Below are 27,670 nucleotides of genomic sequence, written 5' to 3' on the forward strand. Positions count from 1 at the left end.
GTGTAGCCTATCTCAAAGTCTCAAGGAACACAGTGATTTCCAGGATATATTAAGCTTAAGTAGGAATTGAAAGCTCTGAAACTGACATGTTGGCAATGAGTTATCAGTGAAGGACAGGAGCAAAGAATTCATTAGATCTGGCTCTGAGTGAGCAACAATTGCTTGGAGACCTTTGCAGGGGAGTGCTGTATAGTATAGCCTAAAAGATGTATGCATAATTTTATAGCCGGGAAGACACGAAGGCAAAGAAGGTCAAAGTAGCAAGAAATACTCGGGGCCTGGCTGGTATTGGAGTGTTCGGAGGGTGGTGAGAACTGGTGACAAGCCGAATAAATGAGACAAAGGTGCCTAGGTTTAAGGTATGGTAGTATTAAAGCTGTTGTGTCCAGATCTAAAAGGTGGGGAAGAAAAGCACCTTTAGGCGGTTTCAAAGCCTGTTAATTTTTTTCACAACTTAATAGGTTTACAGATACCATTCTAGTAAAAAATGTCAAAGGATATTTTCACTTAATCCTCACAACAAATTAATACTGTTAAAAACCCCATCTCATACAAGAGGAAATGGGCTCAGGGAGATTGGTAACAATACTGTACTATTAACCAGCTACAAGGTAGGAAAAGTTTGATTCCTACTTAATGGTTTCAAAGCCCTAACTTTTAATAAAGCACCTTACTGCTCCCTTAAAATAAGACCACATTATGGAAAAGTCAGGAAGTAAAAGAACAAAATAACTCTTGGTCTTAGTTAATAAACTTTTCTTTCCAGACTTAATGGGGAAAAGATGCTAGATAGAAGGGTAATTCTAGAGCACAGCCCTCAAGGCCACTTCTCAAACCTAATGCTTTTTACTTTTCCCACAGGCTGCTGGCCCAACCTGTTTTCCATTTTTTGATTTGGTAATATACTCGATGTGTATACAGTGAGAAGGCTCCCAACCCCTAACTCTCAGCTGCCCACTTACCTCCCCAAAGGCAACCATTGTTGTCAGTTATATAGCCTGAGTACACATAGATATTTTCTCTTTTTTAATATTTAAAAAAAATTTTTTTTTAGCCACACCACGTGGTTTGTGGGATATCAGTTCCCTGACCAGGGATTGAACCTGGACCCCAGCAGTGAAAGCTCCGAGTCCTAACCACTGGACTGCCAGGGAATTCCCACTTTCCTTTTTCTTTTAACACAAAATACATACACCTTGTTTTTCTCATTTAATATCTTGGAGATCTTTCATATAAGTAAAAATGGCACTCTTTTTTTTAAGTTGCATACTGTTTAGTTGCTTGGATGGTGCATAATTTTGCATTAAACTTTTGTGCCCCTTCAATGTGCCAGGTACTACTAGCTTTGGAATATAGAAGTGAACAAAGTCTTTATCTTCATGGAGCTGGAGCTCTGGAGAGAAAAAGTGAACAAATATCAGGTGGGTAATAACTGATAGGGAGAATGATGAAACAAAGGGTAGGGGATTGGTTACTGTTGTGTAAAGGGTGGTCTAAGGAGGCCTCTGATAGCAACAACATTGGGGCCAGAGAGAAAGTTACACCAGCTTCTGAGGGCACAGTTCATGCAAAGGCCCTAAAGTAGTCTGAGCTGTTGGAGGGTAAGGAAGCCTGTAGGAAGTGAACAGAGGGGAGAGTGGGAAGAGATGGCATAGGAAGGGAGGGGATGTAAGATATAAATCATGGAGGACTTTGTGTCCTTTGGGAGGGACTCGCTGTTTTCCTTGGAGAGTTTGAGCAGAGTGACAGGAATTGAATCAATTCCGTACAAATAGATATGAGGGTAGTTTCTAATTACTATTATAATGCTGCAGTAAATAACCTTGTACAGTACATTGCACACGTGACCCTGTATCTAGGATAATTCCTAGAAGTTGAATTGCTGGGTCAAAGGCTCCAGTGCATTTATATTTTTGCTAGGTACTATTTGCCCTGGTGGAAATGGATAGGAGTGCCTATTTCTCTCTGACATTGCCCAATTGGTACACATGGTGTAACCACATGGTGGGCTGTCAACCTTGTTGATTTTTCCCAGTCTTGTGTTGAAAAATGGTGTCTCAGCATAGCTTGTTTTAATTACGGTAAAATACATGTTTTCCCCCCACTCTAAATTGCCGTGTGTTCAAGTCTGGTTTAGATTTCCTTGCTCTCAACACACTGTTTATAATAGGAGACTGTAATTGCCTGTTTACTTTTCCGTCGCTATTCTACCACAAGACAAGTTGTGACAGCAGGTACCGGGCCTTGCTCTGTTTCTTCATTGCCTAGTGCTTATTAACACTTAAATATCTGATGAATGAAAAGTGAATTCATGGATGAGTGAATGAATTCTAATCTGTTAAACCAAACAGAAAATTGGAATCTCCTCTCTTCTGTGAGACCCTTATAATTAATCACCATTTCAATTAAAAGTCCATATTTTCAGTTTAGCTACCTGTAAGACTGACTCCTGTCTGATCTGCCTGCAGGGGATTTAGATCCTTAGGCTGCTATTTACAATGCCCAGCTCTACTCTGCAACTCTAGTGCAAGGTTTTTATCCCCTCATCTGGGTTAACGCTGAGAGTTCTGCTCAGAAGGCGTGTGGGGAATTTCTGTGCAGAAAGTTCTCTGCAGAAAGGGTACAAACTTACTAACACCCCAAGAACTGGTGAGCCTAGGTGAGTCAGCCTAACCTACATAAGGAAGGTCAAGTCATCCATTTCTTATGATTGTCAGATGCCTAAGGTTATGTCCTATTCACCTCTTTAGATTCCCTGGGTTCTTAGTGACTGAAGCTTGAAGACGGCTGGATGTGATTCTATACAAAGACCCTGTTTTTATCTCAGTTTATAATATATCTCTAAGAAATCTGGATTCTAGGAAATGAATCCTTTCGCTGCCAAGGATAAAAAATCTGGCTGTAAAGAAATAATCTCTCTGGCAGAGGTAAAGGTAGATGGGTCTGTTTATCTTGGTCATTGACATTGTTGGACTATCACCAGAGTTCCTGGGCCCCTATAACAAGAATTCCTTTGCCTAAGAACGGGTACCCTGTGACTTTTTGTGTTACAGTGGCTGAGTTGAGTAACTGCAGACTGTAAGTGCCACAAAGCTTAAAATATTTACTCTCTTGACCTTTAAAGAAAATGTTTGCCAACACCTGGTTTAGACATTTCTCTTCTCTCTCTTTTTTTTTTTGGCCACGCTGCACGGCTCTCAGGATCTTAGTTCCCCGACCAGGGGTTGAACCCACACCCTCATCAGTCAAAGCCTGGAGTCCTAACCACTGGACCACCAGGGAATTCCCATGTTTCTCTTTAACTGTTCACAATCTTCAAAATAATTATCTCTGAAGATCTTGAGTACCAGGATTATTGGTAGGGTTGCCAGGGCCTTACCAAGACATACTTTTGATCTGGGAAGATTGTTTCTCTGTGACTCATTCTTGAGGAAGTACTTCCTGAAGCTAGAGAGCAAATTCTAGCTAAACACACTAATGCGCTTAAAATACTGGTGAATGTTATGAGGCAATAATGAGGAAAGCTTTTACACTAGGGCAGTGGTTCTCAGGCCTGGTTACAAATTAGGATCACCCAGGGAGCTTCAAAAATATTCTAATGAAATCAGTTGCTGAGGGTGAAGCTTGGGCATTAATATTCTAAATATCTCCCTTGGTGATTCTAATGTACAACCAAAATTGAAAACTGCTGCTTAAAGACTAGTGCTAACCAGCTCCAGCTTCACTAGTTATTAGACAGACTGGCCTAGCTTATTGCTATTAGAAAGCAGCACTCACATGTGATTCAAAGGAGGATTCTACAATACATCCTCTAGGATTCTCTGATCCTTTCTCTAACCAAATGACCCTATGCGGGAATGGAACCTTTCTATGAAAAAGGGGTTTATATTAGTACCAGTAGAGGTCACTGTGCTCAAAGAAATACTCATTTTTTAAAAAGTTAGCATTCTGTTCAAGAGATTTGAAGGAGTATTTATCAGAACTATTGGGTTATATCCAACACTAAGTCAACTCCAGACATGGCCTCTCGGCACAATTGCTTCAAAGCATCTAAGGCTCTATTGCATGCGTACATTTATATACATTTATAGTTGTTATATCTTCCTGATATATTGATGTTTTTATCCTTATAAAATATCTCTCGTACTATCTCTTGTTTTTTTTTGTTTGTTTTTTTTTGCGGTACATGGGCCTCTCACTGTTGTGGCCTCTCCCGTTGCGGAGCACAGGCTCCGGACGCGCAGGCTCAGTGGCCATGGCTCACGGGCCCAGCCGCTCCGCGGCATGTGGGATCTTCCCAGACCGGGGCACGAACCCGTGTCCCCTGCATCGGCAGGCGGACTCTCAACCACTGCGCCACCAGGGAAGCCCCTATTTCTTGTTTTTAAGTCTATTTTTTCTGATATTAATATAGCCACTCTACCTGTTTTATGATTAATGTTTGTGTGGTATATTTTTTCCTTCCATTTACTTTCAGCTTATTGGTGCCTATACAGTTGACCCTTGAACAGCGTGGGTTTCACCAACATGGTCCACTTACACGTGGATATTTTTTCAATAGACTCTACATACCTACATGGTCCGCAGATGCAGAACCAAAGATGCAGACGGCTGACTGTAGTTATATGTAGGTTTTTGACTTGGTGGTCATGGTGGTGGGGTACTTCAAGGATCAACTATAGTTAGTTGCTTGATCTTGCTTTTTAATTCAGTCTGACAAACCACCTTTTGGTTTGTTTAGACCATCTACATATAGAATATTGATATGGTTGGATTTATAATTGCCATTTTGTTGTTTTCTATATGTCTCCTGTCTTTTTCTCTTCCTCCTTTTATGGCTTTCTTTTGTATTAAACATTTTTTTAATGAACTATTTAAATTCTTTTTTTTTTTTTTTACTGTATTTTTGAGTTATTTCCTTAGTGGTTGGCTCTTAATTTATCATAATTTACTTCAGATTATTTATTTATTTATTTTTTGGCTGCGTTGGGTCTTCGTTGCTGCTCGCTGGCTTTCTATGGTTGTGGCGAGCAGGGGCTACTCTTCGTTGCAGTGTGCGGGCTTCTCATTGAGGTGGCTTCTCTTGTTGCGGAGCATGGGCTTGCGGGCTTCAGTAGTTGCAGCACGCAGGCTCAGTAGTTGTGGCTCTCGGGCTCTAGAGCACAGGCTCAGTAGTTGTGGCACACAGGCTTAGTTGCTCTGCAGCATGTGGGATCTTCCTGGAGCAGGATTAATATTCTGGTAAAATATAGAAATTTTGCTCCAGTATATTTTCTTTTCTTGAACTTCCTTCCCTGCGCTATATTGTATATTATAAACTCAATGATACAGTGTTTAATTGCCTTATACAACCTTATATCTTTTAAAGAAAAGATGAGAAGATTTACTGTTTCTGATATTCTTCATTTCTTTCCATGGATTCAAGTTATTGTCTTAATTTCGTTTCAGCATGGAAGACTTCCTTTAGTATTTCTTGTAAGACAGCTCTGTTAGCAATGAGTTTTCTAATTGTTTATCTTGGAATTTTTTTCTTTTTTTTTAAATATTTTTTTTGATGTGGACCATTTTTTTTTTAAGTCTTTATTGATTTTGTTACAATATTGCTTCTGTTTTATGTTTTGGTTTTTTGGCCCTGAGGCACGTGGGATCGTAGCCTCCCCAACCAGGGATCAAACCTGCACCACCTGCATTGGAAGGCGAAGTCTCAACCACTGGACCACCAGGGAAGTCCCGATCTGGGAATGTTTTTATTTCACTTTTGCATTTGAAGGGTAGTTTTGAGTGATACAGAATCCTTGGTTTTTAAGCACATTGACTATGTCATTCTACTGCCTCCTGGACTCCATTGTTTCAGATGAGAAGTCAGATGTTAATTGTACTGATGGTCTTCTGTAGTGACAGGACTTCTTTCTCTTGCTTTCAAATTTTCTTTTTGCTTTTTGTCATTTAACAGTTTAAATGTGACGTATCTGGGACATCCCTGGTGGTTCAGTGGTTAAGAATCCAGCTGCCAATGCAGGGGACATGGGTTCGATCCCTGGTCCGGGAAGATCCCACATGCTGCGGAGCAACTAAGCCTGTGCACCACAACTACTGAGCCTGCGCGCAACAACTACTGAAGCCCTTGTGCCTAGAGCCCATGCTCTGCAACAAGAGAATCCACTGCAATGAGAAGCCCGTGCACCACAACGAAGAGTAGCCCCTGCTCACCACAACTAGAGAAAGCCCACATGCAGCAACAAAGACCCAACGCGCCCCCCCCCACCCAAATAAATAAATATGATGTATCTAGGTGGGGATCTCTTTGTATTTATCCTTGTTGGAGTTATTGAACTTCTTGGATGTATAGATTAATGGTTTTCATCAAATTTGGGGAGTTTTTTGCCATTAATGTTTGAAATATTTTTCTGTCCCTTTACTTTTGGGACCTCCATTACACATATGTTGATGTGCTTATTGTTGTGCCACAGATCTCTGAGGTTCTCTTCCATTTTCTTCAGTCTTTTTTTCCTCTGTTTTTCAGATTGAATAATTGCTATTGATCTGTCTTCAAGTTCACTTTTTTTTTCTGCCATCTTTAATCTGCTTCTGAGCCTCTCTAGTTGGAATTGTCATTTGTTACTGTACATTTCAACCTCAGAATTTCGCTTGGTTTTGTAATCTCTTCAGTGTTTTTTGTTATTTCTGAAAACATTCTTGTGTTTATTTTTAATAGTTTCTTTTTCTTTAAAAACAGTTTTATTTCCTACAGCAGTGGTCCCCAACATTTTTGGCACCAGGGACCAGTTTTGTGGAAGACAACTTTTCCATGGACCTGGGGTGGGGGTTGGGGGATGATGGTTCAGGCCGGAATGCAAGCAATGGGGAGCGGCAGATGAAGCTTTGCTGGCTCGCCCACCTGCTGTGCAGCCCAGGGGTTGGGGACCCCTGTCCGATAGGACTCCTCAGAGTTTTTCTTTTAGCTGTGCCAAGCAGCATGTGGGATCTTGGTTCTCTGACCAGGGATTGAACCTATGCCCCCTGCAGTGGAAGTGCAGAGTCTTAACCAGTGGACCACCAGGGAAGTCCCTGTGTTTATTTTTAAGCTCAGCTTTGTAGGGGTTGCCCTGTGTCTGCATAGCTTGCTTAGTGGTCAGCAACTGGATAGTCGTGCTCAGACACCTCAACCAGATTTCTGCCGTCTGCTGATGGATCTGTGTGAAGGTAGGGAGTTGATTCAGTGTTTAGGCTGTTCTCAAGTCTGTTTTAGCTTTTTGCTAAGTCCCTTTTAATTTTCTCTGCACCTGCATGCGGCCTCAGGCTTGGCTAGGAGTGTATGAATAGCTTGGCCCTCTCTGGTCTCTGCTATGTATGTGTGTAGCCTCTGATCACCCAGAAATCTGCTTGCTCCAACCATAATTGCAAACTCAGGCTAGTAGAGCCATCAACCCTCCCTGCTGTTGTAGCACCAAGATTATTTTTATTGACAAAGCAGCTGGGCATGATATCACCTACAGCTCCAAAATGAGAACCTCCCCCGCCTTCCGACCATAGCAATCTCCTGGTCTTCGTGTTCTGTTTTGCTCTGGCAGAAGCTCCACAGTGACTGAGCTGGGGGAATAAAGGGAATGGGAGCAGCCCCAGGCAAGGATGCCACAGTCTTCCACTGTTCCTACTCAAAGTTCAGCAGTTTTTCAAACATAAACGTGTCTTGGGTGGTTGTATGTTTTGGGTCAGTTCCCAGAGCACCGGGAACTCTTTTGTCAATTTTCTTCTACATTTGAAGAGAGGATTTGCTGACTTCCTTACACTGCCAGCTATAGCTGGCAGTGCTACCCAGACCATCTGAGAGTTTAATTATGATTTGAGTAATTGGAGAAGTTGGAACTTAAAGGAAGATAAATTCCTCAATTGGAAAAGGACTGCAGTCCTGTCAAAAATATCCAAAAAGCCCATTGCAAACTTGTGATCCAGTTGTTTAAAATGGTTATAACTGCTAATGGGAACTAGCTAGGGAAGAGGGTATATGCTGTGCTTCCCTCCTTTCTTCTGCTGGTAGTTCTGTATTTTTTCCAAGTTCTACTTTTTTTTTTTTTTTTTCCCCCACATGTGGGATCTCAGTTCCCTGACCAGGGACTGAACCTGCACCCACTGCACTGGAAGTGTGTGTTAACCACTGGACCGCATCTTACCTTGTTAGGCAAAATGAGTGGGAACTGCAAAAATGAAAATCTCACAGTTAATAATAAGAACTTGTGTCATATGAATTTGAAACAAACAGGAATCCATAGATCGTTGAACTGGAGTCAATAATATGCTCACCTGTGAAAGATCAGTACTCAGAATAATACAGCACTAGTCTGGTTGTGGGTAGAGGGTTGTATGGGCTCTACAAAGAAGGCATGGACTCCTGGGGACCTGGAGACTTACTCTTGGGGGAGGGGGTTGCATTTGAGTGGATATTTGCATTTCAACAAGGCTTTAATAATTCTGTAGTTATATATGGTGTTTTCCCTATTGAGTACCATGTTTGTTTTCACCACCTCACATGAATTGCACTAGTGGCTAATTTAGTTCCAGCCTGCAGACATATACTCACCTTCCAGATAATTACAGTTGGATCCCTTTGCTTTACAGGTGAGAAAACAGGCTAAATGAAATTAGATTGTTTGCCCATGTAGTAAAAGCCAGGAGCAAAGTTAGTGCTCAGGGCTCCCAGCTCTGTCGTGGTGCAATTCTATATCATCTGGTTGTTACTATTAGTCTTGTTTTCCCTAGAGAGACTGTGATATCTCTAAGGAACATAACTACATCTTGGACATTACCTGTTGAGCCCCTTAAACCCAGGAGAGAACCGTGTACACAATAGGTACTCAGAAAATCCATGCTGAAATGAATTAAAAAATAAACTGGTTTATTTTTGTTGCTAAGAGAGAGGGGAAGTATAGGAATTTCCATAGGCTGCCATTTAAGTAGTGTTCCTCTAGGAAGATGCTGGGGCTGTATTGGAGAGTATGGTAGAATCCAGAACACCGTTTATATTTGGTCTATTTCCCAAAGGTCCATGCCTGACAGATCTAAAGTGAAGAAACTGGGAGTTTCCTGAAGATGCAGATTTTGATTTTATTTCAACCGATTATTAGCGTATAATAGTATAAGATACATTTCTTTAAAACCCACCAACCCAAACCCATCACTGATGATTCAGTTATTCAGGAAAGGAGGGAAGCCCAGGCTCATCTACATAACACAACATCTGTTCTCAGTGCAATGTGCAATCCTCAGTCAAGGCCCTCTCACACTAACACAGCTCCTGTCTCCAATGGCTTCCTTCCCATGCCTTGGCTGGGCTGGGCTTTCTCAGTTAACCGCAAAGTCAGAGAATCAAATTTACAGATTCTTTCTGGACATTTTGATCTTGCACTTTAAGTCACACCATCTGTAAGGCTCAGAGGCAGACTAAAGCTTCTTATAAAAGTGAATCTGGGAAGAAAGGATGGCTCTAACAGAGTAAGGGTCAGATCCCCCTTTGCCTATCAGTGATGCTCGGAATGCTCTGGAAGATGAGTGGAGGCAAAGAAGGGGACCTGAATTCACATGACCTGACCTCGAGTCCTGGCTAAAATTTTTCCTAGCTCTGTGCCTCTAGGTGGGTCATTTATCCCCTCTAAGCCTCAGCTGGCTCACTTCATAATCTGTTGCTGTATCGGGGCAGAGAGGTCCCTCTGCCAGCAGGTTGAATGAGCTAAGTGACCTCTGAAAACTCCAAAGTGCTGCACAGTGCAAGGTGGTGTGAGGTAGAGAAGGAGGAAAAAGAAAAGGAATGAGAGTAGGATCAAAGAAAGAAAGGGTGAAAAGTAGAAAAGAAAGAGGCAGAATGGAGAGATGGAGCCAACACAAGGAGCTCAGTTACCACTTCTGGGCTACGGTCAAGGCTTAGATGACATGGATGGCTGGGTCCTCTTCACTGCACGGAGAATAGAGCTGATCATTAGACATGGCCTGGAGCCAGTCTTTGGGAAGGAAATCTATTCAGACTGACTATCATGACAGCTACCATTTGTATGATTTTAATTCAGAGGATCACTTTTAAAGCCTCTCAATCTTCATCTCTGCATAGGTGACAGGCTGCTGAAGGGGCTCCCAAACCTAGCCCTGGAGCAGGTCATATCTTTACACTTCCTTAAGCCACAGAAAACTTGAACCAAGTGGTGTGGTCATACTCCTCACCAGGCTTCAGCAACACAGGAGGGAAGTGGGGCTGTGAAGGGGAAAACAATACACGTTACACCTTGCCAGCCCAGGTTGCACCCTTAACCATTCAGGATGGCTTCTGGACTGGTCTCTAGACCAGTTCTGTGAACCAGTTGCCAGTGTAAGAACTGTTTATTATTGGTTTGCAATGAGATAAAGAACTTGAACCAGAATGAAAATCACATCACTAAACACACTTTATCACAGCAAGACTTTCTTAAGGAAGCAGGGTTGATTTACATTCTGGTGCAAGCTGCAAGCATCTTATTATGGGCTGGAGCTCTGAGGAGCATTACTCTACGCAATAGCTGAAAAGAAAGTTATGGGGAAGTAAACAGGATGAAAAGATTTGGAGGATCATCTTAGCACTGTGGTTGCAGAAAATAATAGATTTTTTTAAACATGTAAATGCCATTTTAGTAATGTGGTTAAGAGTTTCCTGTGTTGTTCATGACTTGGAGAAGAGGAGAAGAGAACACACACAGACTTTTGAATCATACAGACCAGGTCTGACTTGAGTGTTATGACCTCTGTCATCCAGTGTGACCTTGGACACACCACCGCTCTAACAAGCTGGCTTGTAGACTTACCTGATTGACTGCATCAGGCCAGTTCTGGGTCTCAAGGCAGAAACCGGAGTGTTTGGGATAGAGTGCTCCGCGCTTGCCCTTCAGTGTGCCATCCAGGAAGTTGCCCGTATAAAACTGGACCCCCGGCTGGGTGGTGTACACTTCCAGTACCCGCCCGCTCCCAGCATGATGGACCCTAGGGATAAAGCCAGACCACATATATATAGGTGCAGGGTGGAAAAGCAGACAGGGAAAAGCTGAGAAGCAGCTCTGAGACAGGAATTAGACCCAGTCACAGAGCAGGGACAACATATATGGAGGAGACAAAGGTAAGAAGAGCATGGAGGGAACTTCTGGCAGCCTCTCAGGTGAGGCATGAGTAGGTGGTTTTGAGGATCCCCAACAGCAACTTCTCACTCTGAGCCTGGCTTCTCTGGGGAAGGGCAAAAGGGACTCACCCCAGTCAGATACGTTTGTGTGTGTCGGGGGCGGCCAGGTTGGAGACAGGTAGGTAGGCTGGGATACTTTCTCATAAAGAGGTGGAGCTCTCTGCTTGGTCTGGCAAGACAACCAGCTATGTCTTCTGAAAGAGAATAGATGCTTCTCCAAATTAAACTGCCTGCCACCCTTGGGGCTAGAGCAGGCAGGGCTCTTTCCCCCGAGAATAGATCTGTTCTGGGTTTCTGCCAAATTGTTTCCTTTTTTAAAAAAACCAGGCCTCTACAGATGGGAGAGTACCTACCTGGTCCTATACTTGGGGTCAAAGGGATATATAGATAAAGAAAGGCTGGGTCTTACAGACTTACCGAGGTAAGACATCCCCACAATGTGTAGTCAACCAAGAGGTTCGGGGAAACATGTTTGGAAAGAGAAAGGCCAGGATTTGAATAGTGGCGGGGAGGTCGGAGGGTCTCCTCACGTGGGGGCCGTGGAAAGAGAAATGTGAATAGGAGGGACAGAGGAGAAAAGCAGTCTTTTCTCTGCTTTATTTAAGACCCGTTCATTCTGCGAACATTTATTGATTATTTGCTAGTGCCGAGCATGGTATTAGGGTGTTAGGGTAAAGGTAGAGATTCACAAAGATAAGATGGCACGAGGTACTTGGAATTTAGTGAGAAGGAGAGTGTGGACACAGATGCCTGTCAGACAAGGCTGGAGGTGGTGAGTGCTATAAGGGAAATGCAACCTCCAGCTTGTCATGGAAGTAGGCAAATCATACATCAGAAGTCAAGAAAGGACGAAGGGCTCTGAAAGTTCACGGAGAGCAGAGGTGACTTCAGTCAGGAGGAGTTGGGGTTTCTAACAAAAAAAGGGCCTTAGAGAACAGGCAGAGATGGGGAGAGGGGAAGCAAAGAGACAGGATGCCAGGTAGGGGCACAGGGAAAACGGTATGAAGGGGGAGGGGGGAGATGTATTCACCTATGGAATAGGAGCTTTGAAAAGGCACATAGGATGTGGTAGTTGGTCCCCTGTAGCAGAGTAAATGGCATTAATATGGCAGAGGAAAAGCTCCTCAAATAGGAGTTGGTATCTTTTCTTCCCAACAAATGAAAGGCAAATGAAAAGTACAGGCAGCAAATGAAAAGTGCCTACCGTGCACAAAAACGCTTTTCTTTAGATCCCTTCAGACAGAAATTGTGGTCAAAGCCATTCATGTGGAACTCCTGCAGGTGTTTTCCAAGCTCCACTGGCTTCCTCAGGTCAAATGCAGTTCCCTGCACTGGAGCAACTTCTCCTGGTGGGAAGAGGCAGAAAAAAGAATGACAAATACCTAAATAAAATCTTTATATCCTAAAGACCCACTGGTTCTACCCTCCCAGCCTTCATTTCAAGTTGTAAAGGAGGTAGGAGTCCAGATCCTAAGAATAATAAATTATTGGATCTCCTTAATTGTAAAATGTCACTGACTGCAAGATGCAGTAGCTATAACACCCAGAATCATTCAAGTGTAAAAAAAGTACAAAAATCAAGGAAATGCATAATTTCCGTTAAGGAATAAGTTGGATAAAGGGTGATGGTTGTCCTAACCATTGAGTCAATCACCTTGTTGACATTTCTTGCTTTAATGCTGAAATATCCCAGGGCTCATAACTGAGCATTAATACCTGGTACTGGCTAACCAGATGCTAACAGTGTCCCTGAGATTAGTGATTTTCGAACCATTTGGGGCCATTATTAGCCGAAGTGACACTGGTAGCCACTCTTCCTCAATCACTTCCCTGATCAGTCTGTAGACTTGAAACATAGAGGGAACTGTTAATAACAACACTGGGACAAATGAGTTAACTGGGACAGTTGGGGGGAAACTAGAATGTATGGCCACTCTACTATTAGCCAATTTTAGAGTCAATCCTTTGTTTGTTTATTTATTTATTTATTTAGGCTGCATTGGGTCTTCCTTGCTGTATGCGGGCTTTCTCTAGTTGCGGCGAGCACGGGCTACTCTTCGTTGCAATGTGCAGTCTTCTCATTGCAGTGGCTTCTCTTGTTGTGGAGCACAGGCTCTAGGCTCGCAGGTTTCAGTAGTTGCGGCACACAGGCTCAGTAGTTGTGGCTCGCGGGCTCTAAAGCATAGGCTCAGTAGTTGTGGCACACGGGCTTTGTTGCTCTGCAGCATGTGGGATCTTCCCGGACCAGGGCTCAAACCCGTGTCACCTGCATTGGCAAGTGGATTCTTAACCACTGCGCCACCAGGGAAGCCCAGAGTCAATCCTTTGAATGAAAGCTTTGTGTCTCTAGGAGTGCTTCTTGGAGGAGTTATAGTTGGCAAGCACCACCCGCTTCGTATGTGTAAGCCAGATTCCTCAACCTCTAATAAGTATATTTGTTCTTATCAAGGTGGGACATTCTGAAGCCTCTTCTCAATGATGTGGGTGGGTGAGCAGTCCTGAGGGAGGACACTGCAGTGTGAAGACCCTCAACTCTTAAAGGGCAAAGCACAGAAGGAATCTGGATGGGAGCCCCATTTTGGTGGTTATTACACAACAAATGATGCCCAGTCAAGACTATCCCTTCGTGGTGTTACAGAACTCAAGGGTGTTGGGACCAGAAGGGTTCTCAGAGCTCATCTGGTCCAAACTGCTCATGTAACAGATAAGACTGAGACCCACACAACTTGGTATCATCAAACAACAACCTGTGATATTGATATGCCATATTTCCTCAATTTAAGACACTCATTTTCTCATATATATATATATATATACTATATATATAGTATATATATATATACACATATATATATAGTAATTCCACTCGGCTTGCAGAATCTTAGTTCCCCCCACAGGATCGAACCTGGCCCCCCCCGAATGTGAAAGTGCAGAGTCCACTGGACTGCCAGGGAATTCCCTCATTTTCATATTTTAAAATCTCTGAAATCATGTCATGTCATGCTTTAACTGGCAGAGGTGGTTTTTTCCTTCATGGAATGTAAAATAATGGTGAACTTTACAACTGATGGCATCTTAGAGTTGATAAAATATGTGAAAATAATTTGCCACATCTTCTGCTCTACTAAAACCACTGAACAAGAAATCAGGGCTTTGAGGAAGTTCCCTGGTGGTCCAGTGGTTAGGGCTCCGCACTCTCATTGCCAAGGGCCCGGGTTTTGACCTCTGGTTGGGGAACTAAAATCCTGCAAGCCACGTGGTGCAGCCAAAAAAAAAAAAAAAAATCAGGGCTTTGAGGGTGAAAAAGAGGAATCAGCGTTATCTTGTGAGTAATTTCTCTGGAGGTCCAAGGGAGAGAGCAAACTTCTCAACAGACAGTCCTCTAGACATGTTTGCCAAAAGGCTATAACATGGGTTTTACATTCTTCTGAATATTGTGCCATTTTGCTTTATCACCTTTCATTCTCTTCCCAACTTTCAGATCTGTTCTTCCCTAGATGCTAGGCTGAGCCATCTGAAACAACGTACACAAATATGTTGAATTTAGCTCAGTTAAGAAAGCCCAGGGAATGTGCGGAAGAATTCCTCCTCATAGGCATGTTCCTGGAATATGACAGAGCCAGAGCAATGGACTAGGAGCCTACTCACAGTCACTCTTCTGATCGATCAACACATTAAACACCTACTGTATGCCAGGCACTGTGCTGGGCAGAGCTGATACATAGATGAGACATGACCTGCCTTTTTAAGCCGCTTGCAGTCTGAAGGAGGGAGAGGACACATAAGCCGCTCATAACCACAGAGTGTGAAGAGTGCTCCCAGAGGCACAGCTGTAAGAAAGAAGACAGGCAGTATGACTGGGTTGGCTTAGATGTGGCGGACTGGGGAGATTTCATGGATAAAAGTTTATTAGTTGAGCTGAGACTTGAGGTGAGGTCATGGTAGGTTGAATGGGTGAAGAAGGTTGAAGAATAATCGATGTGGAGGACACAGCTTAAGTACAAGGTGGTAGTGTGTGTGTGTGTGTGTACTGTAATAGTAGCAGCAGCAGCAGTAGTAGTAGCAGTTGTAGGGTAGAATGCCTCAGATGAGGAAAGAGATTAAGTAAAGTTAGATGAAATCACTTCTCTGAGCCTGGGGTTTTTCATCAGTACAATAAGCTGGACTAAATCACTGACTTTCACCCCCTACCCCATTCCTGCAGAATTTGCTATTTCAGAGGGAAGCTCAATAAATACAAGTGTGCACACACACACACACACATTAAATAAATACACATATACCGTTGACCCTTGAACAACATGGTTTTGAAATGCATGGGTCCACTTATACATGGATTTTTTTCAGTAATACATACTACAGTACTATACTGTCCTTTTTTTTTTTAATTCTTAATTTTATTTTTTTTGGCTGCATTGCTGCACATGGGCTTTTGTCTAGTGTGGAGAGCGGGAGCTACTCTTCGTTGCAGTGCGCGGGCTTCTCATTGCGGTGGCTTCTCTTGTTGTGGCTCACGGGCTCTAGACGTGCAGGCTCGGTAGTTGTGGTGCACGGGCTTAGTTGCTCTGCGGCATGTGGGATCTTCCTGGACCAGGGATCGAACCCGTGTCCCCTGCATTGGCAGGCGGATTCTTAACCACTGCACCACCAGGGAAGTCCCTACACTGTCCTTGATTGGTTGAATCTGCAGATCTGGAGGGCCAACTGTAAAGTTATAGGTGGATTTTCGACTGCATGGAGGGTTAGTGCCCCAATCTCCACACTGTTCAAGGGTCAACTGTATACAACATAAAAAACATATATATAAAAGCCAGAGTGAAGCCAGTATAAGCTCTGAGCAGCTCACCTAGAAAACCCTAGGAACAGATGACAGCAGAGGTGCACCCCATCCCACCCCCTAAAAGTATGACCCACTTAGGAGTGAGAAGCCCCTGGTCCTAGGATCTTCCCCAAATACAAAAAATCCCAGGTTCCTCTGCAGCAGGCCAGGCAATCTGGCCAGTCTTTCTTGAGGGGGAAAGAGGAAAGGGACTCTGTTTCAGAGCCTTACACAATGATACAGTTTAGTACATTTAAAAGTTTTTGTATTGTCCCAGAACTGAATCATATATTTTGAAGGTAAGTACAGACATTAGGTGTTTAACATACTCTTTCAGGGTGAGAGTTATTTTTCCTTTCATGCGGTCAGATGGATAATGTTTTAGGAACTTGGTTCCTCCTATTTTTAGAGGAGAGATATAGCATGCAAAGTGGGGCTGGAATCTTAGGAGGCTAAGAAAAATGAGGAACTTGTACCTTACCATTAAAAAATTAAATAGGAAAAAGAGAACTGACTTTTAGCCATTTAAAGCATTTGGTTCTGCTTCTTTGAGTTCCTAAATACTAAGAAACATGAATGTCCTGTCTTTGGGTGAAAAGAGGGTATCCTTTTCTGAACTCAGAACTTCTGCTCAGAAATGTAGTCTTTTTGGCACGTGAGGACTGGGGTCTTTGAGTTCACACAGAGCCGCGAGGGTGCCTGGGTGCCAGAGCTCCTGAGGGAGACACGGAGGCCTGGCTAAGACCATCCTAGTGTCTGGTGTCCACTGTTCAACCAAGAGGATCCTCCTCTTACCAGAGTCAGCTTTAGGAAAGGTTAAGTGGTATTCTTTTTGAAACATCCTTTAAAAGCATCTATTTCCTTTGTCTTGGTTCTACTTTTCCAAAAAAGAATTCTTGAGTAGGTAATATTTACACATGTAATCAATTTAAAAGATATCAAATGTAAAAGTTACAAAGTCGTACTCTACAGTGAAAAGAATTTCTCTCGTCGTTGTTCCCTACAGATGCAGTTTCCTTCAACAGAAGCAACCATTGTCACTTGTTTCTCATGCACCTTCCAGAGATACTACAAGGATATCCAAGCATTTAAGTGCACGTCCATGCACATCCACAAACTCACAGCCCGTTTCCACCTTGATCTTTTCACTCAGTTTATCTTGGAGGCTGTTGCTAAATTTATTCCTAGGTATTTCATTAGACAACTCCTTATGCACTCATACTTTTCTCATTTTTTCTATGATAATCTATTTAAAATTTATTTTTGAGGTCACAATTACAAATTTATATATTTTCCTAGAAAATTATCCATTTCATCTATATTACTCTCATGTTTATTTGCAAAGAGTTGAGGAAAGAAATAATTTATGATACTTTCAGTTTCATCTGTCTGTGGTTATTTGCCTATGCTCATATCTAATTCTGTGGACTGAATAGATTAGCTAATGCTATATCTATTTTATTGGGGTTTTTTTTCCCTCCAATGAAGCAGCTCTTGGATTTATGAGTACTACCTTTTCTGATTCTTTTCAAAATTATAATTTCTTTTATTTTTGTTAATTTTTCTTTTGTTCTCTTGGGTTTATTTTATTATTCTTTTTCAAATATCTGCATTAGATGCCTAATTCATTTAACTTCACAATTTTTGATTAATATAAGTAGTGCTAAAATTTTCTGAGTATTACTTTAACTATATCACATGTAGGAGTTTCCATTATAGATAACTGTAATATAATATTTGCTTACTATATATTCCTATATATTATTTATATATTTCCACATAAATAATTATATTATTTATTTTCTAAATATCCTTAGTTTTGGGGGTTGACTTCCTTTTTGATCCAAGAATTATTAAGAGACAGTTAAAACATTTCTAGGTCAATATTGGCTGTGTTGTATTTTGTGAAACTGCCGGAGGTTTTCTTCATGGTCTTAGATATAGTCATTTTTTGGTGAACTTCCGTTGTGAATTGCATCCTTTAGAAAACAGAATGCTTTCTGTCATGAAATCAGCCTTTTCTGATGTTCACATTGAGACCCCCTGCTACTTTGGCTTTCACTTGCTCGGTTTGCTTTTGAATTCTTGTATTTTCAACCTTTCTGAGTCACTTGGTTTGTACACAGCATCCTGTTGGGTTTTGCTTTGTGATTTAATCTGAGAGACTGTTTAATAGGGGCGTTTTATGGCATTAAGATGACACGTATATTCTAATTGTTCTTACTTTGTCATTATATTTTATGCTATGCTTTCTGTGTTTATGAATTCTAGTCACTTTAAAAAAAATCTTTTACAATATGGTCTGTGTGTATGTTCCTGATAATTTAGAAAGTTTGTGTTTTTGTTTTAGTGGTTACATCTATATACAAGTCACTTAAATATAATATACTTAATTCTCTGTTTCTTAGAATCTTCTGAACTTCTTCCTCCTCTTTTCTCTGGGTTTCTGACACATTCTAATGTAATTCTAATAAAGGCACTTTTGTTTCCCAGTAGATGGTGCTAGAGACACAACGTAAAGAGCTTGCTTTATAAACATACACCTTGTCTGAGTCCAGTCGGTCCTCTAAACCCCGAGCAGTTCTGGAGGAGAGCTGAACTTTTTGGATCTCGAAGGCCAAATCCTGGATGGTAGTGACCCACCGGGGCGCTACTGTCCTGTGAAGTCTGGGTGACCAACTATCTCCCACACTGACTTTAAAAAAGACAACAGTGTTTCCTTAGGAAACAATTAGACTGGGAAAAAGAAGCAGCTGTTAACATGGGCTCAAGAAGATTTTAATCTTACCAACCCATATTCCCAGTGGTATTTATGTTATGCTTTCTTCCCTAACTTTAAATGGTGCTCACAATATTTAGTTCTTTCTTAAAGCCATATTTGACTCAAAATCGAACCCTTAAAATAGTCCCAATGTGATTGCCCGGATCAGTCAATCAATTACTTACTTTTCTTGACTTTAAAGAAAGTCATGGAATTTTCATGAAGGAAGGACCCAGGGCATATTTCATGTCTATTAACCTGATACTGAGCAATCTATGATATCGAGCAATCAATGTTTACTTTAGCTTTTCTCTCTGTAAAACAAAGCTGCTATTATTTGCCGCCCCATACATTACATGGAAATATTTGATAAATGATATGTTTGAACATTTTCAGGAGGATGGCATAAATAAAAGGGCTAAATTTCAGGAAATATATATATAACACAAAGCAGAGCTTAGAGAGGGTAAGACTTCAAGAACGGCAGAGAAGCCCTGACTTAAAATTTAGACACTTGGGAAAATTGTAAAAAGAGATTTTTGCTGAATGAGAAGAAAAAGAGAAGGTTCCAATCTGTCTTTTTCAGCCTCATGCCCTGACACACTCCCTCATGCACTTACTGGTCAGGCAAATGGGAAACTTAGAATTTGTCTCCCAGATTCACTATGTCTTTGGACCCTTTCTTGTAACTGGAATGACGTTTCTGGGCTCCCCTACCCCACTCTGGCAAAGCCCACCAGGTCATTTAAGAATGCTTATTCTCGGGATTCCCTGGTGGCGCAGTGGATGGGAATCTGCCTGCCAATGCAGGGGCAAGGGTTCGATCCCTGGTCCAGGAAGATACCACATGCTGCAGAGCAACTAAGCCTGCGTGCCACAACTACTGAGCCTGTGCTCTAGAGCCCGAGAGCCACAACTACTGAGCCTGCGCTCTAGAGCCCACGTGCCACAACTGCTGAGGCCGGCACGCCTAGAGCCCATGCTCCACAACAAGAGAAGCCACTGCAATGAGAAGCCCGAGCACCGCAACAAAGAGTAGTCCCCGCTCGCTGCAACTAGAGAAAGCCTGCGCATATCAACGAAGACCCAACACAGCCAAAAATAAATAAATAAATAAATAAATAAATAAATAATGCTTATTCTCTAATGCTATTTCCTCTGTGAGGGACTGTATCCTCCACAGCTAGAACTAATCCCCTTTTCTACTTTGTTCATCCCACTTTGAACATACTTTCCCCAAGACATTCATCCCATTAAGGCATAGCTATAAGGTTATATCAAGCTTTATATCTGTAAGGAATATGAGCCCCTAGAGGGCAGGGATTGTGTCCTACTGATTTTTGACCCTCTGAACATTAAACAGAGCCTTTACTTGACTGAAAACCTGATGAATGAATGAGGTAGAGGGAAAAAAAAGAGGGCAACTGTGAATGTTGTAGCATCCTGTGACAAAGTCAGAATGAAAGATCTAGAAAGGACCTTAGGAATTACCTCATCTAGTACCCCCGCTTTGCAGATGAGGTTGGAACCCAGACGACTAAAGGGACTTGCCCAAGGTGACACATCTGCATAATGTCACAGCCTCCAGGCCCCTACTCAGGCACTCTCCACCTCACCCTGGAGTGACTTGGGTACAGCCCCTCCCACCCCCAGCCCTCAAGTACTCTTGATTTTTCTAAGACTTTGGAGAATGAATGTGCAGTTCTTTCAATTTCGGTTTATGTGTGAGTTTGTGCTTTGGTGCTAAGAATAGAAGGAGATGTCAAAATAGCTGTCTCAGCAACACTGAGTGTACAGAAAATGAAGCCGAAATGGAAAGGGTGCCTTCAGAGAGGATGTCACATCACCAGACTTTGGTTTTGAAGCCATCAGAAAGCTGTCGTGTCAGCAGAGAGAAGCCGTTTTCAGATGAGGATTTCTTATTGTCCTGAATAAGGTTGGCTGGGTGTGCGTTTAGGTCTGAGCAGCAACGCCTGGCAGATGGTGGGCTCTGACCCAAAGGTGTGGGGTTACAGCTCTGGGGGAGTGGCCTGAGGCAGTACTTCTGCTTCCCCATTTCAGGGAAAGTCTGACTGCAGGCCCCACTAAGGACCCACCTGAGGTTACTGTCATGAATTTTGAATGAGACCAGTAGCTGTATGGTGGCAGCTGTAGAGGGTCTGGGGGGGTAGGATTAGTCAGGGTTGGGCTTTGTTAGGAGAATACAAAGAAAAAGGAGAGGGCAAGGGAGGGGAGAGCATATGAAAAGGGGTGATTCTAATGATGGACTTTTGATCTTAGTAGGGGAGGAGGTGAACAGTGACAGGGTGGTAGGATCAAGGGACTATAGGTTCTTGTGGCATTGAAGAATTATTGAAGCTGAAACAGACATCTTAAACAGTGATCATAAAAGGCTGCAATAAGACGTAGTGACAAAATCAAGGGTATGACTCAAAGATCATAGGAGTGAGTAGCTGGAAACCTTGGAGGACGAGATCATTGGGAGAGGACGTCAAGAAGCTAAAAGGTCAGGGTATCATCCATATGGATAATGAAATAACGTAGAATTGTGATGAGAGTAATGTTGGAGTGTCAGTGAGCCAGGAATAAGGTCAAGTCTACAGAGGACCTCAACAAAGAGAGCTCACATGAGTGTCACCCTGGCAACTACAGCTGACTCATTCTTGCAAGAAGATGACGTAGACCTGAGCAGTGGAAACAGGACTCTAACATTCCAGATGCCTGTCACAAGGCCTTAAATCTTCCTCTAGCCCCTCATTCCTGACAGAGTTATAATTACCTGCCCTCCGGAAGTACAGGAAAAACTCACTGCCTTCATGAAATCCATCTGCTTTGATTCATATCTCTTATCTCACATGAAGGAGTCTTACAGGCGCTCGACCTTTTCCCCATGACTGCTTGTGGCATACCGCATTTTTCAAAGATGGCCACACCAGGATATATTCATCCCACAGGCTCTACTTACAATGTGATGGTGACACTCCTTCAGTGAGAGGTGAAGTCTTTTTTCCCTCCCTTAAGCCTGGATGGACCTTTGTAACTGCCTCAACCAATAGAATGTGGTACAAGTGATGCTATGTGATTTCTGAGGCCAGGTTATAAATACAAAGTGGCTTTGGCCTGGCCCTCTCTGCCTCAGGACATTTGCTCTTGGTTCCGGCCACCATGTTGTAAGGAAGCTCAAGTCACATAGAAAGGCCATGCGTGAGGTTTTCTGGCTGACAGCACCCAGCCAATAGCCAACATCAACTGCCAGACATGCAGGTGAATGAGCCTTCTGATGATTCCAGCACCTGCTCTAACCTTCCAACAGAGGCCCTAGACATCATACACAGAGACAAGATATGCCCTGTCTAAATTCCTGACCACAGAAGCAGTAAGAGATAATAAAATGGGAGTAACTTATCACATAGCCATAGATAACCAGTATACTGCCTTGGGATGTTTTCACCTCTTGGCACTTGATTTGACAAGACAGGAGGTGACAAATTTTGACAGAAGTCCCTTTAGATGATTCTACCTTAAGAACACTAATCCTTGCAATTACTTTTGGATGGGGGAAAAACAAATATAAATTTGCTAGTTCACCCATTTTTGAGTATCTTTTATGCACCAGGCATTAAACTGACCCCAGGGAACTTAGAATCTGATGAAAGAGACAGACAAAAACATAAAAACTTACAGGAGAGTATGACAAATGCAACGAGAATGGCATTCAAAGGGCTCCGATGGAGCAGGGAGCAGCAGCCCCTACCTAATGCAGCCAGGAGGGTCAGGAAAGGTTTTCCAGAGGTGGTGACAGGAGGCTAACCTTGAAAGGTAAGTCAGGATTGGCTAACTGGACAAGGCGTAGGACTACTGTCCTCCGTGAATGACAAGAGTGGTCATGTGAATATCACTCTGGCAACTACAGCTGCCTCATTCTTGCAAGAAGATGATGTAGACCTGATTATTGGAAACAAGATTCTCTAACATTCCAGATCCCTGTCACAAGGCATTAAACCTGTCACAGGAATGGACTCTTGTTGTCCGTATTTGGGGTGAAGGCAAGACAGTTATATTACACTTGTCCTCTGGGCTCCTAGCTCTGACTTGATTTTTTGGGCAAAAGCCTTAAGAAACAGAGTAGAAGGTAAATTAGTCCTTATGAACTCCTGATCAAACACTGACTACTGACATGGTTTTCTATGTAACATCATCTGGACATGAACACTCTTCTCAGTATCTGACTGAGAAAATTCACCCGGGGTGAATTTTAATTCAATGCTTTTAATTTCGCATCATCTGAAATAGCTCTTTTCCCTACCTGGTGGCCCTAGGGCCTGACTCTCTGAGAAGATGAACAGATGGTCGCTGCAAGAGTCACTGAATCTTCATGTTTATTCATTTTTTAGCCCCTCTTTCCTGGCAGGTCCCCTTTCTAGCTCATCTTCACACAACCCAGTAACACAAGTACAGTGTTATTGGAAGAAAACCAGAGTCCCTCCAGACAGTCCTCAGCACTGGTGACTCCTGTTTATAATTACAATTAAAAATCATTTTGAGAAAAGAGAAAAGAAAGCAAAAGAAAATCTGGCACAGACTTTGTAGAAAAGTTTGGTGGAGGGAAGAAATTTTCTCCAATAATTTTTTCTCCCTTAAAAAAGAAATGTTTCTGGGACTTCCCTGGTGGCACAGTGGTTAAGAATCCGCCCGCCAATGCAGGGGACCCGGGTTCGAGCCCTGGTCTGGGAAGATTCCACATGCCACAGAAGCAACAAAGCCCAAGTGCCACAACTAACCACTGAAGCCCACGTGCCTAGAGCCCGTGCTCCGCGACGAGAGGCCCCCGCAATGAGAAGCCTGCGCACCGCAATGAAGAGAAGAGTAGCCCCCGCTCGCCGCAACTAGAGGAAGCCCATGCACAGCAATGAAGACCCAATGCAGCCATAAAAAAAATAATTATTTATTTATTTTAAAAAAGAAATGTTTTTTAAAATATTAAGTATGTTATTTGAAAACTATTTTCTATGATTTGTCCTACATGTTGATTACAAATCTATGTAAGATGTCTTAGGATTTCGACAGACTTGCTAACTGACCTTGGTAAGTTTCTATGCCTCTGTAAGATTCAATTTCCCCACTTATAAAATGGAGCTAATATTGGTATCTACCTAATACAGATACTGTGATGTTTAATTGAGAGAATGCTATGAAGGAGGTCGTATCTCTAGACCAGCACCTGGCACATAGTTAGTGCTCACTCTGTTACACACACACACACACACACACACACACACACACACACACACTCCAGAAATACAGAGAACAGAGAAAACAATTATTCATTATAGTTTAAGTCATTAATACTAAAGGAAAGTGCATTCCTGCCTCCAGGGGGCATTGACATTTTCATTACAAAGGATTTTTTAAATTTTGTTTTTATTTTTTGAAACTTTCTCTCTTAGTGATTTTTAAATCTAGAACAATGGTTTTTAAAGTGTTTTCTGAATCATGGACTCCTTTGAGAATGTTATAAAAGTTACGGGCTCTCTCTCCAAGAAAATGCGCACACACACACACACACACACACACACACACACACACACACAATGTCTCCAGAACCTCTGAAGTCCAGTGATGCGTGCCTGGTTAGGAATCTCTGATCTATAGGCTGGTAAGTATTTTCTGCCTATACCACTACTTGTCACAAAACAAGCTGTCCTCTCATGACCTGATACTGAAATGCACATTTGGAACGTTGCAGTCACATAACCTGAGGTGTCTGGGCAAGAAATGCGGACTGGGAGTTTCCTCCTATAGCAATGTGGCAAAGGCTTTGCATAATACATCAGGGCCTTCTTCCGGACGGTTTATGATTTCTCCATATTCTTGCAGCATGGACAACAAACTAACATGTGAAAGGGTACAGAAGCTTGTCTTAATCTGAGCAATTCAACAGCTCAAAGAAACTGCAGGAAAATGAAGTATCAGAGAAAGTGGAAATTGCCCCAATGACAGCTCAGAAAATGCGGCTGATTAGGCAAACTGTGTTCCCTGGTTGCAGGACATATCAGCAGTCATCATCCCCAGTTACCGTTATCAGCTTCAGGAGCATCCTGCTCACCTGGTGGGCAGTTAAACTCAATAGACATTAGAATGGATTTTAGGGTCAGGCAGGCCTGGATTTAAATCCTGACTTTCTTTGCTGTAAAAAATTGTGGAGGTCATTGAGCTTCTCTGAATCTTGACCTCCTCATCTATAAAACGGGGATAACAAGAGTGTCTACTCATAGGATTATGGAAATTAAGTGAGATAAGGCATGCAAAGTGCTCCTACCCAGCACATAAGAAATACTTAGTAATACAGCTGTATTATGGACAATAGCTGAGGACAATAACAGCATAGACATTGGAGTTGGGGAGACTGGCTCCAAATCTTGACTCTGCCAGTGACTTACCCGTTTAACTTTGTGCAGGTTACCTGACCTCTCCAAATGCCCGTTTCTTCAAATGAGGCTTAACTGAAGCATAACACCTACTTCAAAGGGTAGTTCAATGAGCGAATGCACGTATATGCTTAGCTCAGTGTCTGGTACATATTAAACACTCAGTAAAAATGGTGGCAATGATGATAATGATGATGGTCATAATAATAGTTAATACTTACAAAACTCTTAACTAAATGCCAGGAAGTGTTCTAAGCACTTTACACGTATTATCTCATTTAATCGTCACAACTAATGACGTAGGTCCAGTTACCGTCTCCACTCTCCACTCTACACATGAGGCCCACAGAGGTAGAATAAGTTGTCCAAAATCACAGAGCTGGTGAGGATTTAAACCTAAGCAGTCAGGGTTTTAGTCCGTGCCCTTAACTACTGTGTTTTCCTGATGATGATGTGTCAAAATCAGCCCTTTTAAACAGCCATTCAAGGTCATACCAAGGACTCACTTCACTAAGGTCAGAGGTGCTTTCCACTTCTCTGGCCAGGACTCACTTGCCTGCCCCCATCAGTTTTCATGGCACCCCGGGGGGACCCACTGCCCAAGAGCAGTGCATTGCTGGGGCCGGATGTTGATCTATGAGAACCAAGACCTCCTTCCCAAATCCCCCTGGATCCACTGGACTCGGTCTGCCAATGGCTGTTAACTGCTCTCGTGTGAGAGGGGCAGCCCTTCTGCCAGTGTTCGGGGTTTGCTTGATGATTTCAAAAGGGGAACACGTTGGGGCAGAAGAATTTTCCCATACGCTGCTTCAGAGCAGCTCGAGCAGACTCCAGTGACAATAGAGGCTCATTGGAGACCCCTGGCCTCCACTCTTCCCCGAGAGTCACAAGGCTCCCACAGTGACGGTTCACAGGAAGCCAAGAAGAGCAGCAGGGACAGGTCAGCTGATATCCTGACACCATGAAAAAGATAGTAGTTGAACATAGATAGCCAAATTATGTTAATGGCCTAGGGTCAGAGAACGGAACCAGTAAGGGAGAGAGGGGAGAAATCAGTCCAGCCTTTCTGGTCAGTTGACACAGTGGCAGTGTCAAGAAATGGCTTTATGTGGGAAATTTAGCCCCTCTGATCTCCATCAGTGCTGCCACTTCTCACAAATCACCCCAAACCAACATACCACCATCTAAGTTTCGAGGCATACCCCGGACACCCTTATACGGAGACTGCCGCCCCAAGCCCTCCTACACAGAAACGGTGGTCCCATCACACTTGCTCAGCCTCCTCTAGTTTAGTCTGGACACGGAAGTTGTGTGTTTGTACTAGTGGAGCTGGAGGGCAGGCAGCCTGGAAAGGCGGGGCCGGCCTCCCCGCTCTCACTAACTAACGTGCAGGATGTGGTCGTGTATCCTCTCTGGGAATGTGTGCGCTGCAGACCCAGAGTCCTATTTGCTCCTTGCATCTGGCGCTGCCCACAAGAACAACTTCACACGCTACGAATTTAGGAGCAGTTCTCTGTCCTGGGAAGAATTCTGGAATGGAGACAGAAAAGGAAGGAGGAAGCCTGCTCCCCCCGAACCAAACACAGACGTATTCAAATACAAACCATTCCTGGCCACCCCCTAGGCTTCTCAGACTGGGTCACAAGGCTGGTGGCTCACGGAGCTTGGGGAGATGAAGCATCTGGGCTTCAGTGAGCAGGCTCTGTAGGGAGTTATCAAATGGCCTCTGATCTGTGGCTAATCTAGATGAAGATACAGAAGGTATTCTCCTCAGACTATGACAGCATGAAGCTGGGAGGCAGATACGCTTGGGATAACAGAATCAGGAATTCAAAAGAAAGTATAAAGCAGGGGGTAAAGCACTGGTTACAAGATGAAATTTATGGATAACAGGAACAGATAGGGTCCTGCACCTGTGTCTGAAAAAAAAAACAAAACCTCAAACCAAAGGACACCAGCTAGGTTTCGATTGTAACCCTAACCCCAGGTACAAAACAATCTTCTGAGGTTCTATTTCCTTACTTGTGAAATTGGGACACTATAGCCCCTCCCTCATTAAGTTGTCATGAAGATTAAGGACAGTTGATATAGGGAAAGTACCCAGCACAGCGATGTGATGGTTCTTCGTACAGTGCTTCACACACAGGCGGTCTGGTTCCAGAGCCTTTGTTCTTAACCGTCACGTTACATTTACTCTCATAAATGTTAAGTCTAGTTACTGCAATTATTACCTACTAGGGAGAGATGTAGCTGAGCCACAGCTTGTATGAAAATGACTTTAAGGATGTGGTTGGCAGTAAGTTCGATGGAAGTCACAGAAAGACTGTAATGAGGTGTTGGCAGCTCTTGGTTACTGTCTGCAGCACAGGCATCACAGGATGACCCGAGGATGTTCTGCCTCAAGAAGAAATGACTTGGGGGCGACATGACAGCTGCCTTCTAAGGTCATAAGCCTGCTCTTTAGGGACCCG

At 43.0% G+C, this 27,670-nt stretch overlaps 1 protein-coding gene across 4 annotated transcripts in view; it reads right to left on the reverse strand.

Annotated features, from left to right (window-relative positions):
- Positions 1 to 8,911: 8,911 nt before the first annotated feature.
- GALM (galactose mutarotase) overlaps positions 8,912 to 27,670 on the reverse strand; it is a 97,159-nt gene continuing 78,400 nt past the window's right edge. For all 4 annotated transcript variants that reach the window (XM_060309266.2, XM_060309268.2, XM_060309267.2 and 1 more), the window contains 3 exons: positions 12,396 to 12,537; positions 10,824 to 10,998; positions 8,912 to 10,240 (listed from right to left, as the gene is read on the reverse strand). In XM_060309266.2, coding sequence (XP_060165249.1) covers positions 10,163 to 10,240; positions 10,824 to 10,998; positions 12,396 to 12,537 — 395 coding nt within the window. In that variant the 3' untranslated portion in view covers positions 8,912 to 10,162. The remainder of the gene's footprint in view (positions 10,241 to 10,823; positions 10,999 to 12,395; positions 12,538 to 27,670) is intronic.

This window comes from Globicephala melas, chromosome 12 (assembly GCF_963455315.2).
Source record: "Globicephala melas chromosome 12, mGloMel1.2, whole genome shotgun sequence".
NCBI lineage: Eukaryota > Metazoa > Chordata > Mammalia > Artiodactyla > Delphinidae > Globicephala > Globicephala melas.